This window comes from Musa acuminata, chromosome BXJ3-5 (genome assembly GCF_036884655.1).
Source record: "Musa acuminata AAA Group cultivar baxijiao chromosome BXJ3-5, Cavendish_Baxijiao_AAA, whole genome shotgun sequence".
Taxonomy (NCBI): Eukaryota; Viridiplantae; Streptophyta; class Magnoliopsida; order Zingiberales; family Musaceae; genus Musa; species Musa acuminata.
In genome coordinates, this window is record NC_088353.1 from 44,151,254 (window position 1) to 44,166,817 (window position 15,564).

Consider the following 15,564-nt stretch of genomic DNA (forward strand, 5'->3'; position numbering starts at 1 on the left):
GCGGTGCTATTAATTGTTGCATCGGCTTTCCCCCTTCTTTTTTATTTATTTGCTTCCTTTATTGGCTCTCCCTCTCTCGACTTCATTACTGTTTGCAGGTCCTTTTTCTTCTCTCCTTTGACGGAGAAGATATCATCACCTCTGCATGAAAACTCCTCCTACCACTTCTCTTGAACCCTCCTTCGCCGCCGCCTTCGCCGCCATCGAGTTCGCGCGAGAGGATATGGGTTTCTTTCGAGGCGGCGGAAGTGATCGCCAAGGGAAGCAAAAGGAGGTATCTTGCCCGTGTACCTTGACTTGCAAGCGGGGGCATGAATTTCTTTTAGCCTTCTGCTTGAAGTATGACGGTTTCGAATTTTCTGGATGTGGTTTTAGTGAGGAGGACTGCGATTTGATCTTGCCGGGGGGGCGGGGGTGTGAGATTGGGAGGAATTACAGATGGCGACGAGGAGGTGTATGAACGCTGCGTGCGGGGTGACGGAGCCAGGGGGAGAGTGGAGGAGGGGGTGGGGACTAAGATCGGGTGGTTTTGCTATGCTATGCGTCAAGTGCGGGTATTAAAGTCTCAGCTTTCATGCTTATGTGAATTTGATATTGGGTCCATAAGTTATTTTGATAATTGGGCTTCTGAAGTACCAGTCGGAGGTTGTTCTATAATTGGTTTGGTCTGGCATTCGGAGTCAGGATTGAGGCTTTTGTTCTGCGATTTTGCTATCTATAATCCGATTTCTTCTGTAATTTTCATGCCAGTATGTATTTGTCAGTTTGGGCTGCTTAGAATTTTGTTAATTTCAGTTTTTTAGGAATTAAATAATTTCAGCTTTTATACTTGTTTTCAAATGGAAATTTGCCCTTGGGTGTTTGGAGTTTTGATTTTTGCCTTTTTTTGGTTTAACTTGACCAAGTTTAAATGAATAAAATCAGGTACATTCTGTTTAGTCGTTTATAAAACATATCTCTAGTAAGATTATTAAGAATTTTTGTGAGATGGTGTTTTCATGTAGGTCTTTGAATAATTTTTGAGTGTATGTTTTTGATGTGAAGTGTGTAACACGTGCTTTGTCTTTGAAATTATGGTGTGGGTGTTGCTGCAAAGTTAGCATGCAATAATTTGTGTTAAATTCTCTTTTTATTTGACTTATTCAAACTTAGTACGATATAAGTTTGCATATACCAACATTTCTGGCCTATTAAATTACAGATTTAGAGTTGATTATCTGCTGCAATACAGACAGCAACATGGACACGCTGTAGGAACATGTCTTTGTCATCTTGATGACATTAGACAATGTTTCAAGGAGTGATATCAGGTTAATGATTGTATTTGAATATTTGTTTGCAGAGATTTTAATTTTAAGAAGTTAGGCCTAAGTTCTTGTTACCATCGTGGAAGTTTGGTAGACTCACTATAAGAGTACATACCACATTTCACTGATCATGTGTTTGGAAATCTAATTCTAAGATAACTAAAATCACTACTAAAGTTAGGTTGCTGACATACACCTAAAAGACTAAAGGTTAATAATCTTTCTCTGTCATTGAACATGGTCATTGTATACATAATTTTTCGAGGAATGTTGCGCTAGGAGGTTATTATGTACTACTGCTTGAAATGGTACTTTTATGTCATTGATACTCAAAGAGAGTATGTTATCACAAACTTGCAAGTTTAGACAAGCCAGTGATTCTTCGGAAAAAAAACTAGACAGACATATGAGACCAATGTTCTAGAATTTTTTTTAAAATTTTAAGTAAATCAATTTTTAGGATGTTGATCTTTTGTCTTTGATGTGTAGTACAGTTGACATCTGAATTTTGGAAGCCATAGCCCTTTTCTTTGCAATATTGTAACTGTGTGGTTTTTGTTAATCCAGCTACTTTCTGACAGACTCTTTTGGCAATATGAATGTTGAATTTATGCTGTTACTATAATATTGTGATGTACTATACTTAAATCAGGTTGGCATATGAGCAATTAGCTTTCTGTGACATTTTTCACCAGAAAGAGTCTGGGTGGAGGGAGTGTTCTTCTTGTGGCAAGGTAATGTGGATTTGTAAGCTTGGGCATATATTTCCATGAGTTCTTCTTATCAACTATTTATGTATGATAGATGTTGCAAAAAATGTTACTTGCAGCGCTTACATTGTGGATGCATTGCTTCAAAATCTTCCTTTGATCTACTTGATATTGGAGGAGTTCAGTGCATTGGCTGCATGAAGAACCCTGAAGCACCTTTTGTAAGATCGTATATCTAATATAAGCTGCATGCAGAATATATGCTGCAATTGAGATATTAGTCTTCACTTATTTCTAACATATTTTTGCAACGCAGTACATGATCTTTGCTTAACTTCTTGTAATATCATCTGTACTGTGTACTAAATTTCTCCTTTCAGATGCCAAGTGAAGTAGTTCAAAATTTTTTGTCTCAACACCATCAAGCGGTCTTTGCTTTCTCAACTAGATGTTCAAAAGAAAATGATACTGATACAGCAGTAGTTAGTCGTGCCTGCGAAATGTCCACCACTACTGCTGATAGTAAAATTGATGTTGGTGCTTTTGTTAAGGGAAAGGGTATGAGCAATGTGGATGTAGAGCAGAGTGAGAGTGAAATCAGATCGTTTGGGCATATCAAGTGGGAGCAACAGTCTCCTGACATAGGAATTGCAAGTTTCTCAAACAGATATCAAGGTCCAGTAGTGTCTTCCCAAATATCCCAACTAGATGAGAAGGATTTTGTGATAGATAAGTCTATAAGTGAGTCACTAGCCCAGGCTTGTCTTAGTATGAGCTTGGGAAATACAAACCAAGGCAGCAACATGGAATCATGTTCTAGTGCAGAAAGGCCACTTCTTGCGCTCCCTATGGCTTGTTCAGTAGCTGAAGGAAAGGATGAAAGAAAATCGTTGTCTTTCTTTCAACAGTTGCCAAGGGCTCGTTTTCTTGCAAAGCCTCCAAAGACAAGTAATCGAGCTTTTTCAGATGCATCTAGGAGTGCACTTCCATATATGCGAGTTGCAAGGCCACCTGCCGAGGGCCGTAATCAATTACTTCCACGTTATTGGCCAAGAATTACAGACCAAGAACTACAACAAATATCTGGAGAGTATCCAAAAATTAAGTGCAGTAGCATGTGGATTGGCTGCTCTTTGTGATTTGTTATCATTAATTCATATTGACAGTTTCTTTATGTATCCTTAATATTCTCTGTTTTTTCCTTAATTCTTCTGTCCATGAAAGTTCAAATTCCACCATAGTGCCGCTATTTGAGAAGGTTCTGAGTGCTAGTGATGCAGGTCGTATTGGCCGTTTAGTTCTTCCAAAAGCTTGTGCAGAGGTAATAATCAAATTTGTTTGATTCAATTTCAACAAGTGTTGCTCTTTAATCCATTTGCCTAATTAGATAACAAAGTGGTCTTGGATAACCTCAGATGGAGAAATGACTCAAATTAGTTCTTTGAACATGTCATACCAAGCATTGCTTTATATCAGACTCTCCACGTTTACCAGGTCTTGTCATCTAGAATGTTACTTACCTCCTTGATTACCCAGATATTTCTGGCGGCATATGGAATTTTAGTCACTTTTGTGATTAGTTTGTTCTCTTGACTATATAGATATGTAATTGAAGACATTAAGATTTAACATCCACCACTACCTAGGTTTATTAAATTTTTATGACTGTTCACGTTTCGTTAAATGGATCTGATAGCCCTAGAATTTCAAACATCAGATATTATGAAACTTTTAGATATCTGGGGAGCTGCATATTTTATTTTCTAAGGACCCATTTCCCACCCTGCTTCTGACCTAGACATTCTGAGATAAGATGAACCTTGTATCATAAGTGCTAACTGGGTAATTGGTAGCCAAATTGTATCTCTAAGTAGGGTGCACTTTTGTTTGTCTATTTCTTTTTTTGTATAATATGCTATCTTTTAGACATCTAGGGATCCAACGGAATTGTTAACTGTTACCTACTTGCTATTTGTATTTGTTAGATAACTCTATTTCTTTTTAACCTTTTGAGGTTTGCTTCCTTGGTGTTTCTTAAAGGCATATTTTCCTCATATTTCTCAACCGGAAGGTGTTCCATTAACAATTCAAGATACGAAGGGCAAAGAATGGCATTTTCAGTTTAGATTTTGGCCAAATAACAACAGTAGAATGTATGTCTTAGAAGGTGTTACTCCTTGCATACAGTCTCTTCAGCTGCAAGCTGGTGATACAGGTAATTAGATTTCATGCATCTCCTTCAAAATATTGCTCAGCATATGTGAAGGCTATAGACACCATTTCACTATGTTTCCAAGCTAAATTTTGAGAAAGATATCTATCCCAAGTCATCCTTGGACGAAGCATACTTATTTTTTTCTTGTGCGAAGACAGGAATCAATCCTTGCTCAAGGATCATAAAATAAACAATAGAAAAGGGAAATGAGGGCAACTAGGAACATGCTTATTCATAATTATCTCATGTAAGTGGTAATTTTAATGTGGCTGATTTACCCTCCTTTGCAATCAGTTTCACTTCAGCACCTGCTGTTGAGCACTAGATATGTCACATCCTGTCTGTTATTCCAGATTTCCAGAAGCTTACTAAATGCATAAGCAATTATGTTTTCTTCTTTATCTTCAACAATTAATAATGAGAAGATGAATTGTATGTAGAGATTCTCTTGGATTTAACTACAGTATGATGTTTGTCTAACTTGAATGTCATGCTGTTTAATGCTTGAAAGCGAGTCCGCTAAAAGGAACTGGATCCTGTTCCATTGCTATTAAATTAATTGTGCTTAAATCTTACTAGAATATTTTGGCATTTTGATTCTCCCAACACATAATTTTAGCAATATGGAAATGTCAGATTCACAACTTCCGGTAACAATGCACATCTTGTCTTCATATTGTTTATAACCTTATATATCATGACTATGTTCTTTCTGTAAGGCACTGGATGATTAATTTATTAGCTTCATGCTACATCATCCACTCAAATGCTATGCTCAAGGTTGAATGGTGACTATATAAGCATTCATATTTTTATTTTGTTGAAAAAATCTCAATAATTAGTTTTGAACACATTGTTTGCAAATTTTCATTAAAAATATTAAACAAGGGTTGATTGTTATTATGTTTTCAAGGGCTCATATCTTTTTTGGCAGTGGCCATAGTATCAAAGATGGTGTGACAAACTTCCTTGTTAATTCTTTATTTGCTTTGATAGTTCTTATTGATCGTGGGAATTGTGTCTCAAGTTATTTCTCTTACATTGAAATGCATATTTTATAGTTCAATATAATAGTAGGGTTAGCCTTATAGAAAACCACTAAGTTTTTCATGTGAAATTTAACACACTAAAATACAACTCAGAGCAAGAGCATTGTGTGCTAAATGTAGCTCCAAGAAAGAAAACTCATTAGTTATTCACCATGAGTTAATAACTGATAATGCATGTACAGTAGGTTTACACCACCCATATGAAGTGAATATAACAGAACTATTCCATGATTATTTAGAATGGTGAATTTTTAATTGAGATTGACATTTATCTTTGACTTGTGCATTTAATATCTAGGTGATTCTTCCAACCCCCATCTCGATGCGCATTATGTTTGTATTAACTATTTTTAGAAAAAAAATTAGAGTTACTAGACAAGCAGTGAATTACTTAAAGTCTTATGGTTAGGTATCAATGATACCCACAAGATGGTATTGGTGATGACTAGCACACAGCTAAAATCGGCTGGTGATTTTTGGCCTGTTTTGTAAAGTTTTGGCTAGAACATGCTGGAACTGCTGTACTTCAACAGTTCAGCACATCCATTCTTGTTAATTGGCATCATCAGGCGGTATGCCTGGTACCTATATCTTATTTGTTGCTACTGGGAAGAGTGTGCTTTGAAGATTGGTAGAGGCTATTTCACAGTTTTGACTTGTCTGATGATAACTAACACACTGTTAAACAAGCTTTTCCTTTTCTTTATAATGTAAGATATCTTTGTCCTCTACCCAAAATTCTGCATAGTTCTCATATAACATCCTTTTTTTCCTTTCTAGTCTTGCGTTCATGTTCGAGTGCAGGTTAATATGGTTTAAATTTGTAAAGTAATCTGAGGAATATAATGTGGTCATTTTAACCATGTTCACGATCATTTTCTTGCAGTGACTTTTAGCCGAATAGATCCTGCAGGTAAACTTGTCATGGGTTACCGAAAGGCAACAAACACTGTGCCATTACAGGTAATGGGCTTCTGATGCATCTTTTTATCCTTGTAAATAATCACATCTTGACAGTGTTGTACCTTTCTTCTGCTATTAGTTGGGACATTGATATTGATGTTTTTCTTGTAGTTCCTTCTTTTTATTAAGATTGGAATGCTCTGCATATATCCTTTGCTGATCCGATTTATATGCTTATATTGGTAATTGAAGCAGGATTCTCAGATTTCTGCAATTGCTAATGGTACATTTGGCAATGAAACATTGTTTTCTGGTGTTAATGAGAACATATCTACAGTAAGTGGATATTCTGGATTTCTTCGGTCATTAAAGGGTGCCATGGATCCATACTTGAGTTCTCAATTAGAACATATGAATGCATCTGATGAGGAAATCAGTTGGCATAAGGGTGGAATGCCAAATGAAGGACTGCAGCTTCAGCCTTTACAAAAAAGAAGCCGCAACATTGGTACCAAATCTAGGAGGTTCCTTATGGACACTGAAGACGCCTTGGAGCTCAAGCTTACTTGGGAGGAGGCTCAAGAATTGCTTCGTCCACCTCCAAGGGCCAAACCTAGCATTGTTACGATTGAGGATCATGAGGTTGAAGAATATGAAGTAAGTGAAATCTTTTGTAAAACTTAGGTGACATAATTGGATATCGTTTATATATTAACTGACCATGAAATGCAGAGTGTTTTACTAATAGTTGATACAGTTTTAAGTTTAACTTTTGAATGGATATCGTACATTATTACCAATAATTTGGTTCTGTTTCATGGCAATTAGTTGGTACACTATTTTTCAGGTGTGTATGTCATATTGTAAATGGACTAGTAGCATGCCTCTCTGCTTATTATTGATACTCGTTTAGAAATTTCTTCTCTGTTAAATGGTTTTCAAGTAGTAAAGTGCCGTTCTATATAGCATCACAAGCAAATTTCTGATTGGTAGATGTCTAAGCTGGATATACTTTAGGCCTCTTTCATGTAAGCATGCTTTTGAATCCATTTGTATATAAGTAAAATATGTAGCATAGATGTTTGTCCATATGAATTTATACATAGCAGACAACAAGAACAATAGCCACGTGGAGCTGGGTAATGTCATGTGCCGTTGAATGGATGGTGGATAGGGACGAGGATATGTCATGACACGTTACTATTTTGAGGTTACTGACAACAATATTTCCTTGGTTATGGATTGCTCCTTGTTTCTCTATGACTTTCTTGTCAAATGTTATATTATCTTATTTTTGTTTTTGACAATTATTGTGCAATACATTAACATACCCTTGAAGTGTCAATTATATAGTACACAGTGTAATGTCTGCACTATGAAGTCTGAACTATTTTGTTCAACCCATATATGATTGAGAAGTTGTAATAATTACATTTTTAAAGTCAAAAACAAAGAAGAGTTAAGCCTTAAGTTTGCAAATGCATTCTCGTGATGCCAACAGTTCCGTAGTAGACCTATTTCTTCATTAGTTATTTGAATTGCCAGCTCCATGCCTTGCACAAGACTAAACCTCTGTATGTATGTTCACACTTAACTAGATAGGTTGTGAAGGATCATGATGGCAAGACCATGGTGTTAGCTACTAGGAAGAGATATTTTTTCTCACTATCATCATTTCATTTCCTCATGTTCCCACAAATTTGGTTGATAATAACTACACCTATGCAAATTTATTTTTTGCAAGTTTATGAGACCATTTAAGCAAGCTTCTGTATTGATTACAGCATTGATTAAAGCAACCACTGTCTGTGAAAACTATTTCTGCCACTGATTCAATATCCTGCTTCGCTGCAGGAACCACCAGTCTTTGGCAAGAAAACCATTTTTACAGCTCGATCTTCTGGGTAAGGATGTTTGCATTTAAGTTATTCCTATTATGTTTTGATTTAATTTTGTAGAGAGTAGGAGAACAATATACTTTTAATAGTACATGCTTGTATGTTATCCACTCACACACACACATATATGTACAGATACATATATGTAGATATATATGTATATGTGTAGACATGTATATACATATGTGTATACTTACATAGATACATATATATATATATATGTATGTATGTATGTATATATGTATATGTACATGTAGATATATATACATGTGTATGTATATATATGTATATGTATGTTTATATGTATATATATATATGTGTATGTATACATATATATGTATGTATATATATAAATATATATATGTGTATGTATGTATGTGTATCAGCGATTTAAAAAGGCGCTCGGGCGAGGCGAGGCCCGAGTGCCTCGCTAATCTCCCAGGCGGCGCGCTTCAAACAGGCGCCGCCTGGGCGCTTCGGGCGAGCGCCTGGGTTAACCAAGGCGACTGAACCAGGATTTTAGGTTTGGTTCGATCTCCGATGGTTAGTTGGTTCAATCGAACCAACTAAAACCGATATAAGTGACAACCCAACCCTAACCCTCGTCGCTGCCGCTCCCGATCCTGTTGCTCGCCGCTGTCGTTGCTCGCAAACTCTGCCGCTATCGCTGCTCGCAAACTCTGCCGCTATCGCTGCTCGCAAACGCTACCGCTATCGCCGCTCACGCCTCCCACTGCTCAACGCTCCTGCTCCCGCTCTTGCTCCCACTGCCGCTGCTCGCCGCTGTCGCCGCTCGCGCCTCCCACTACTCGCCGCTCCCACTACCGTTGCCGTTGCTCGCCGCACGCCACTACCGCTTCCTCTTTTCTCAGTCAGCAAGCTTAGCACCCTTTTACACTTCCTTTTAACAGTATACGTATACTGTATATTGTTAATATTATTAAGTTTATTTAAAATAATTAATTTTCAATACTGTTAATAGATTAATAATATATTATTTTGATTTTAATACTATTAATTTTTATTTATTTGAAATTATTGCTAGGTTTCTTAATACTGTTAATTTTATATCTTAGATTTTCTTAATTTAATAGCATATTTTTATTTAAAATTTTAAATAATTATATTTATTAATTATATTATATATTTTTATATTTTAGCGCCTCGCTTCGTTCGGGCGAGCGCCTAGCGCCTCGGGCGTTTTTGGACCTTAGCGCTTTTTGGCGCCTAGCGCTTTTTAAATCACTGATGTGTATGTTTATATGTTTATGTATGTTTATATATATATATATATATATATATATATATATATATATATATATATATATATATATATATATATATATATATAGGGATAGACAAAATTGTGGATAAAAACAAGGAAAAACCTTCTAAGTGGCATGGTAATATATATAGAAGACCTATATATGCATCAGTTAGATAAGGGGAGTCAATTAATATTAGTGGTGTGAGAAGTAGTAGGCTGATGAAAATATTAAAAACATTAGAAGGAAACTTGATGACTCAGTTTAAATAGCAAGATTATCCTGGATAAAGCTCAATGGGGGAAAGATATTATTGGAGCTTTGTACCTTCTTGTTTTTGTGTTTTATTATTGGTCTACACCATGATTCAGTGTGTCGGATAAGATTTTAAATTCACATCATGGGCTGCACCTTCTTGTTGTTGTGCATGCATGTTCTTGTTGTTTTATATTTGAATGTTAATATAGGAGCCAAGAAAGCTATACTTGTATATCAAAGGAATGCTGCTTATAGTTTAGAACATATTTGTTAGTGAATTTTAATTTTCATTATCAAAATCAAGCTCTAGGAAAACGTGCCTTCACGCTTTTAATTTTGAATTTTTGTAATTATATTTCAGAGAGCAAGATCAATGGGTCCAATGTGATGATTGCTTAAAATGGCGTCGGCTACCTGTGGATGTTCTTCTTTTGAAATGGACTTGTGCTGATAACACATGGGACCCTAAAAGGTTAGTGCCATTTATTTCGAAAAAGATGTGTTCTTATTATGCCATTCCTCATTTTGTATAATTTCTATTTGTATTATGTTTGTGCACACATGATATTTGATCTGTTAATTATCAACCATCATTGCAAGATCATTCATGTGTTTTATGCAATCCTTCTCTTGCTGAAGTAAAATGGAAATTGTGATAGTGGAAGCTCTAAAGTGGGCTTTTCTTCTTTATGCGGATCACAGTCGCCTTTGGTGGTTGATTTTCTTCTTTATGATACTTATGCAGGTCTTCATGCTCTGCACCTGACGAATTGAGCCATAAAGAGATGCAAATTCTTCTCAGGCAGTATGAAGGTCTGCTTTTTATCATAGAAAATTAATCTAAAGGTTTTGGCGCTGTTGAAATGAAGGTTCACTAGTTTTCCTTTTTCAACTTTTGAGGTAGAAACTTTGTGTTGGTTTTGTCTCTTTGTCATGGCTGTTCCTGCCTCAGGGTGGTAAATGACATAGGTCAGTGCATGTTTCTCAATGTAGCAAGTTTCATGAAAATGATTTATTTTTTTGATGGACTTGCCTCGGATTTAAGGTTTTGCAAAGGTTTAATTTGTATGTTTTGTTGTATTGTTTCTGCTGCTAGGTCCTTATGGATAACTATTTATTATTTTTAATCCCTCTTAAAGTATTTGCAATCTCAACCTTGTTAACCGAGATGTTTTTAGCTCTAATAGTTGGACCTATTCCTTTTTCACTGCAGATAGCTGCATAGCCTGCATTGTGGCAGCTATTGCAGCAGAACCTGTTGTAAATTTGTCATCATTTCTCGCAATTTTTTGTTCTCTTAAAGAAGCTCTTGGGACACCCTCTGAGAATATGCACTATGGCTGCAACACAATTGTTAGCTATTAGTAGTTTGGTGAATCAGCCAAGAAAAATGCAGGTGTTTTATTTAATTGGCATGCTCAAGATGCTGTTGATTCTTAATGGGTCTAAAGACTCTAAATAACCAAATACTTTGGAAAGCAGACATGTATAAACATAAGTATCGGGCAGAGAAATTGCAATTTATGGTGTTGCCTTGTTTGGATGTGCATGCTTTAGGCTTTGAAAATTAAGCTACAAATGTAGGTATCTGCGGGGACCATTCATTTCTTAATACCATGGTGTGGCCATACACAATTTTTTCATGACAGTCTTATCTTTCAAGTTGATATTGCTCTATACTTTTGTTATTGTACTTGCTTTTCAATACAACTTAGAAGATGAGTATCTGGCAATTGAACTTTATGCACATTTCCTTGCTTAGGAGTTTTAATTTTTATATGTATATGATGTAAATTAATGGAAAAGTTTGAAAAATCTTATGTAGATCTCAGAAAACAGAGGATGAGTGCAAGTTTCAAGCAAACTTCTTCAGAGCTGGCAGCATCTGGTCTTGATGCATTGGCTGCTGCGGCTGTTCTTGGGGACGCAGGAAACCAAGCCACAATTCCATATGCAACCACCACCAAACATCCACGGCACCGCCCTGGCTGCACCTGCATTGTCTGCATCCAGCCTCCCAGTGGTAAAGGGCCAAAACATGATCCTGCATGCACATGTAATGTTTGTATGACTGTGAAACGCCGCTTCAAGACTCTCATGATGCGGAAGAAGAAACGTCAATCCGAGCGCGAAGAAGCTGAGGCCCATAAGAAGGTTGCATGGGGCAGCAAGGAAGAGGTTGAAGGATCTAGCAGCTCTCCAAAGGGTGCCCAGCATCTGGATCCCCATCAGGAGAATGAATTTGGCCCGGAAAGCAGCAAATCAATAATTGAACAGCTCGAAACAAGCAAGGGGCACATCGACTTGAACTGCCATCCAGGGTCTAATGAGGATTCACAGACAGCGCCTCCGCGACTTAGCATGATGAGCCTTCTCCAGGATGCATACCGACCCTTGGAAACATATCTAAAGCAAAATGGACTTGCGAGCTTGGCTAGCGAACAAGTAAACCAGGGGAGTCCGAGCTCGTTTACTGTTCCGCAGGCTCCTGGAGAAAGCGAAGGAAAAGCACCAGACGAACGTCATTTTGCCTCTGAAGAGCAAGAAGACGGCGATGATGGTGATGATGGTGCAGACATGGTCACCAGCGATGCTTCTTGAGTATGTTGTGTGTGATGAGAACCAGAGAATGCAGTGATTCCCTTTTGGCATGCCGGCTTTTGTGTTCGAGGTGCAGTAGCCTTCGTTCTCTTTCCACACTTATCTCCTTTTATCGAGGATATCAAGGATAGTGAGTGTGTGATAATCCACGGAGAGCAGGTTTCATTTGTTCCTCGTGCTTCATGTTTTGTGTCAGTGGTGGACTCAATTTTCATGTTGTGTTCCATATTGGATTCTCTTGGCATGAACATCCTCGAAATCAATGTATTATGTGCCCTCCCCTTGTATTGTTCCTTTTTTATGCTCTTAATTGCCTCCGCCAATTTAATTGCTTCTCTATATTCTGCTGCTTCTAATGACATTGTTGACAATTTAACAGCATAGTCCACTGCAAGTCTGAAGATTCAATATTCTGCTGCTTCGAATGACATTGTTGACAATTTAACAGCATATTCCACTGCAAGTCTGAAGATTCGGATATGGTGGATGATGCCTTTGGCTAGTATTTGGAGCATATATATATATATATATATATGCTTAGTGTATATGCTGAGTTCTCATGACTGCAACAATTCATGCAATCCACAATTTACAGGTGAATCTGTACATCTATTTGTCGTCTCAAGCAAGAAGGGTGACAGAGAGCTCATCCTTCTCCCCATTGGCTGCAGTCCCCGTGAGCTCCTCTGCCCGCTTCGCCTCCGCCTCCCAGTCCGTCCGAGCGACGGTGCACAGCACCAGGCACACGCACGACGCCTGCGCGGCCACGAGGCCGAGCCACAGCCCCTGGAACCCGAAGCCCAGGCGGAACCCCGCCACGGCCGCCACCGGTAGCCCGATGACGTAGAACGAGCAGAAGTTGATGTTGGCGCCCACCGCGGGCCTGGCGCTGCCGCGGAGGACGCCGCAGCCGGCCGTCTGCGGGCAGTTCCCCAGCTCGCACAGCCCGACGATGGGCAGCGCCGCTGACGTCAGCGCCAGGGTCGGTAGCTCGTCGGTGAACATCCTCCCCCACGCGTGCCGTACGCGGACGGTGAACGCGAAGGCCAGGGAGCCGACGGCCGCGGCTACCGAGAGGCCCACCAGGGCCGCGTGCCGGGCCCGGGCGGGGCGGTTCGCCCCCAGCTCGTGCCCCACCCGTGTGGAGAGGCCCATGCTGAGGGAGGCCGGGAGCACGTAAATGAGGCCCGTAGTCTGGATCAGGACGCCCATGGCCGCGACGCCGGCCCTGGGGTCCGGCAGCCGGCCGCACAGCAGCAGCATCACCTCGTACCACCACCACTCGAGGCAGACGGAGGCGGCGCTCGGCAACGCCAGCGCGAGGAGCGGCCGCCAACCCCTGATGCTCTCCCTCGAGAGGCCCGCCCAAGGCTTTATGGAATTCTCGGACCGGAGAAAGAAGCCCACTAGGCCCAAGTCGATGCTGATCGTGTTCCAGGACGAAGCCAGAGCCACGCCCTTCACCCCGCAGTCCAAGTACGAGGCCAGGAAGTAGTTCACCGGGAAGTGAAGCAGCAGGGCGAAGGCGGCAAAGAGCGTGAGCGGCTTGGTGTGGCTCTGCGTCCGCAAGAAGATCCTCAGCGGGTGGAGATGGGCTTGGGCGATGAGGTCGGGGAAGGAGTAGAGGAGGTAGTCTTTGGCCACGGAGATGATTGCAGCGTCTTGGCCCAGTCTTAACAGGATGGGTTCCATGTTGAGCCACAGGAGAGTGATGGGGATAGTGGCGAAGAGGAGGAGGAGAAGGGTCTTCTGAAAGGTGTGGGCGAGGACGGACCAGCGCTTGGCACCGAAGGCTTGTCCGCAGATGGGCTCCATCCCCGTGGCCAGGCCCTTGAGGACGGAGTAGCCGGTGATGTTGGCGAAGGCGATGGCGAGGGAGCCGCCAGCGAGCTCGGCGCCGCCCAGGCGGCCGAGGAAGAGCATGGAAACCACGGACCTGGAGTAGAGAAGGAAGCTGGTGATCACGATGGGCCACACGATCCGGCCCAGAAGGACGAGCTCCTCCCCCACCTGCACCTCATCGTTCACCAAACAGAGCCGGAGTTAGAAGAATCCATTATGTAGTCACAGTAATGCATGGCATTCTACAGAAGCATTACAAATCATCACATCGACATTCGACCACCGTCTTACGCGTAAGAATGCAGTAGTGAGTTGGACGACTCCACTGCTGACTGCACTACCAAGTGCATCACGTACACCTGTCTCCGGTGGGCCTCGGAGGTCCGTCCATCTACGTGTGTGGAGAGTGGGCGAGGAGGGGATGCGTGTTTGCCACTGCAGCAGTACATGATGCTGCTCGTGTGCACGATCCCTTCGCAGAGAAAAAGCATGGCCATGCGTTCCGGGCAAGGGGAGGCCCTCGACCTCATTCGCAGCCTTTTTCGGCAGCTGGACGAGGTGCAAATCTTTCCATCTACTTGTACCACCATCGGAAAGGAAACGTGCGTGCGTGTGGGTTGAACTTGGACGAGACGATGATGCAGCAACTAATCTCAGGAATGGGAACCCAAACGAGGAAGGAAGGAGGCCATGACTGCGGATTACCTCATCGGCGTGCGGCTCTCCTTCTCCTTGTTGATCGTGGATTAGCTCTTCGCAGCCGCTCCTTCTCTCTCCATCATCATCGCCGTCCAATCTGGCATCGGAGATGGATGATACCGGCAGGGCCTCCTTGTTTCTGCACATGGTGTGTGGTTGCGTTGCTCCCGGGAAGGATCACCGCCGTGCAAGTCGGAGGAGAAGGAGATGGGAGTGGAGGCGAAGAGGGAGAGGAGACGGCTTTGGGAAATGGAAACTGGAGAGGGTAACAAAGCCTACAAATATATACGCGACTCGAGCGAATAATTCCTTTTCTTCTTCGATCTGCTTTGTTCTTTTGCTCCGGCGAGACAGAGAATAGGGTTGCCTCCTATTATGGGTAACCGAGCTGTTGTGTCACTTATTATACCGTGACTTAAGGCACGAGTCGTAATCACGAAACACACAAGCGCATCGCCTGGCAAAATCGCGCACCATGGTGTGGCTTGGGCCGTGACATACAACGACCTCAAACTTGACCAAGTTAAGCTCCTTGGCCGTATGGATGAACTTTAATATCCGTATGTCGTGTGTTATGATTCAAACATTAGTTCTAATCCAAGTCAAACACATCATATATATTCCAACATCCTAATAATCCCCATTCACTTAAGCAAAATCACATTCAAGTTAATGAAACTGGTTGTGTGTGTGTGTGTGTGTATATATATATATATATATATATATATATAGTAATAGTAGGAAAGAGGAAAGAAGTATAGAATAGAAGGAAAAAGAATTATTCTCTTCTTCCAAGTCAATAATGGTGCAATGAGGC

At 40.7% G+C, this 15,564-nt stretch overlaps 2 protein-coding genes across 6 annotated transcripts; one reads left to right on the forward strand and one right to left on the reverse strand.

The window, feature by feature from the left end:
• The first annotated feature begins 48 nt into the window (after positions 1-48).
• On the forward strand, positions 49-12,545 carry LOC103986203 (B3 domain-containing protein Os07g0679700). Of its 5 annotated transcripts, none has more exons than XM_018826442.2 (13): positions 49-274; positions 376-554; positions 1,960-2,041; positions 2,137-2,238; positions 2,398-3,107; positions 3,242-3,338; positions 4,058-4,232; positions 6,168-6,244; positions 6,437-6,841; positions 8,039-8,088; positions 9,967-10,077; positions 10,351-10,418; positions 11,431-12,545. In XM_018826442.2, exons 2-13 carry the CDS (start codon positions 439-441, stop codon positions 12,204-12,206), a joined length of 2,769 nt encoding a protein of 922 aa, XP_018681987.2. In that variant the 5' UTR covers positions 49-274; positions 376-438; the 3' UTR covers positions 12,207-12,545. The 5 variants fall into 5 exon arrangements, with proteins under 5 accessions (XP_018681987.2, XP_009402407.2, XP_009402409.2 ...); XM_009404132.3 differs by having other exon boundaries at positions 6,440-6,841; XM_009404134.3 differs by having other exon boundaries at positions 2,569-3,107.
• A 100-nt stretch (positions 12,546-12,645) lies between these two features.
• Positions 12,646-15,084, reverse strand: LOC135637681 (protein DETOXIFICATION 53-like). Its single transcript, XM_065150386.1, has 2 exons — positions 14,754-15,084; positions 12,646-14,216 (listed from the first exon to the last, which is right to left on the reverse strand). The coding sequence occupies exons 1-2, from the start codon at positions 14,892-14,894 to the stop codon at positions 12,828-12,830; spliced, it is 1,530 nt and encodes a 509-aa protein (XP_065006458.1). The 5' UTR covers positions 14,895-15,084; the 3' UTR covers positions 12,646-12,827.
• Positions 15,085-15,564: the final 480 nt, after the last annotated feature.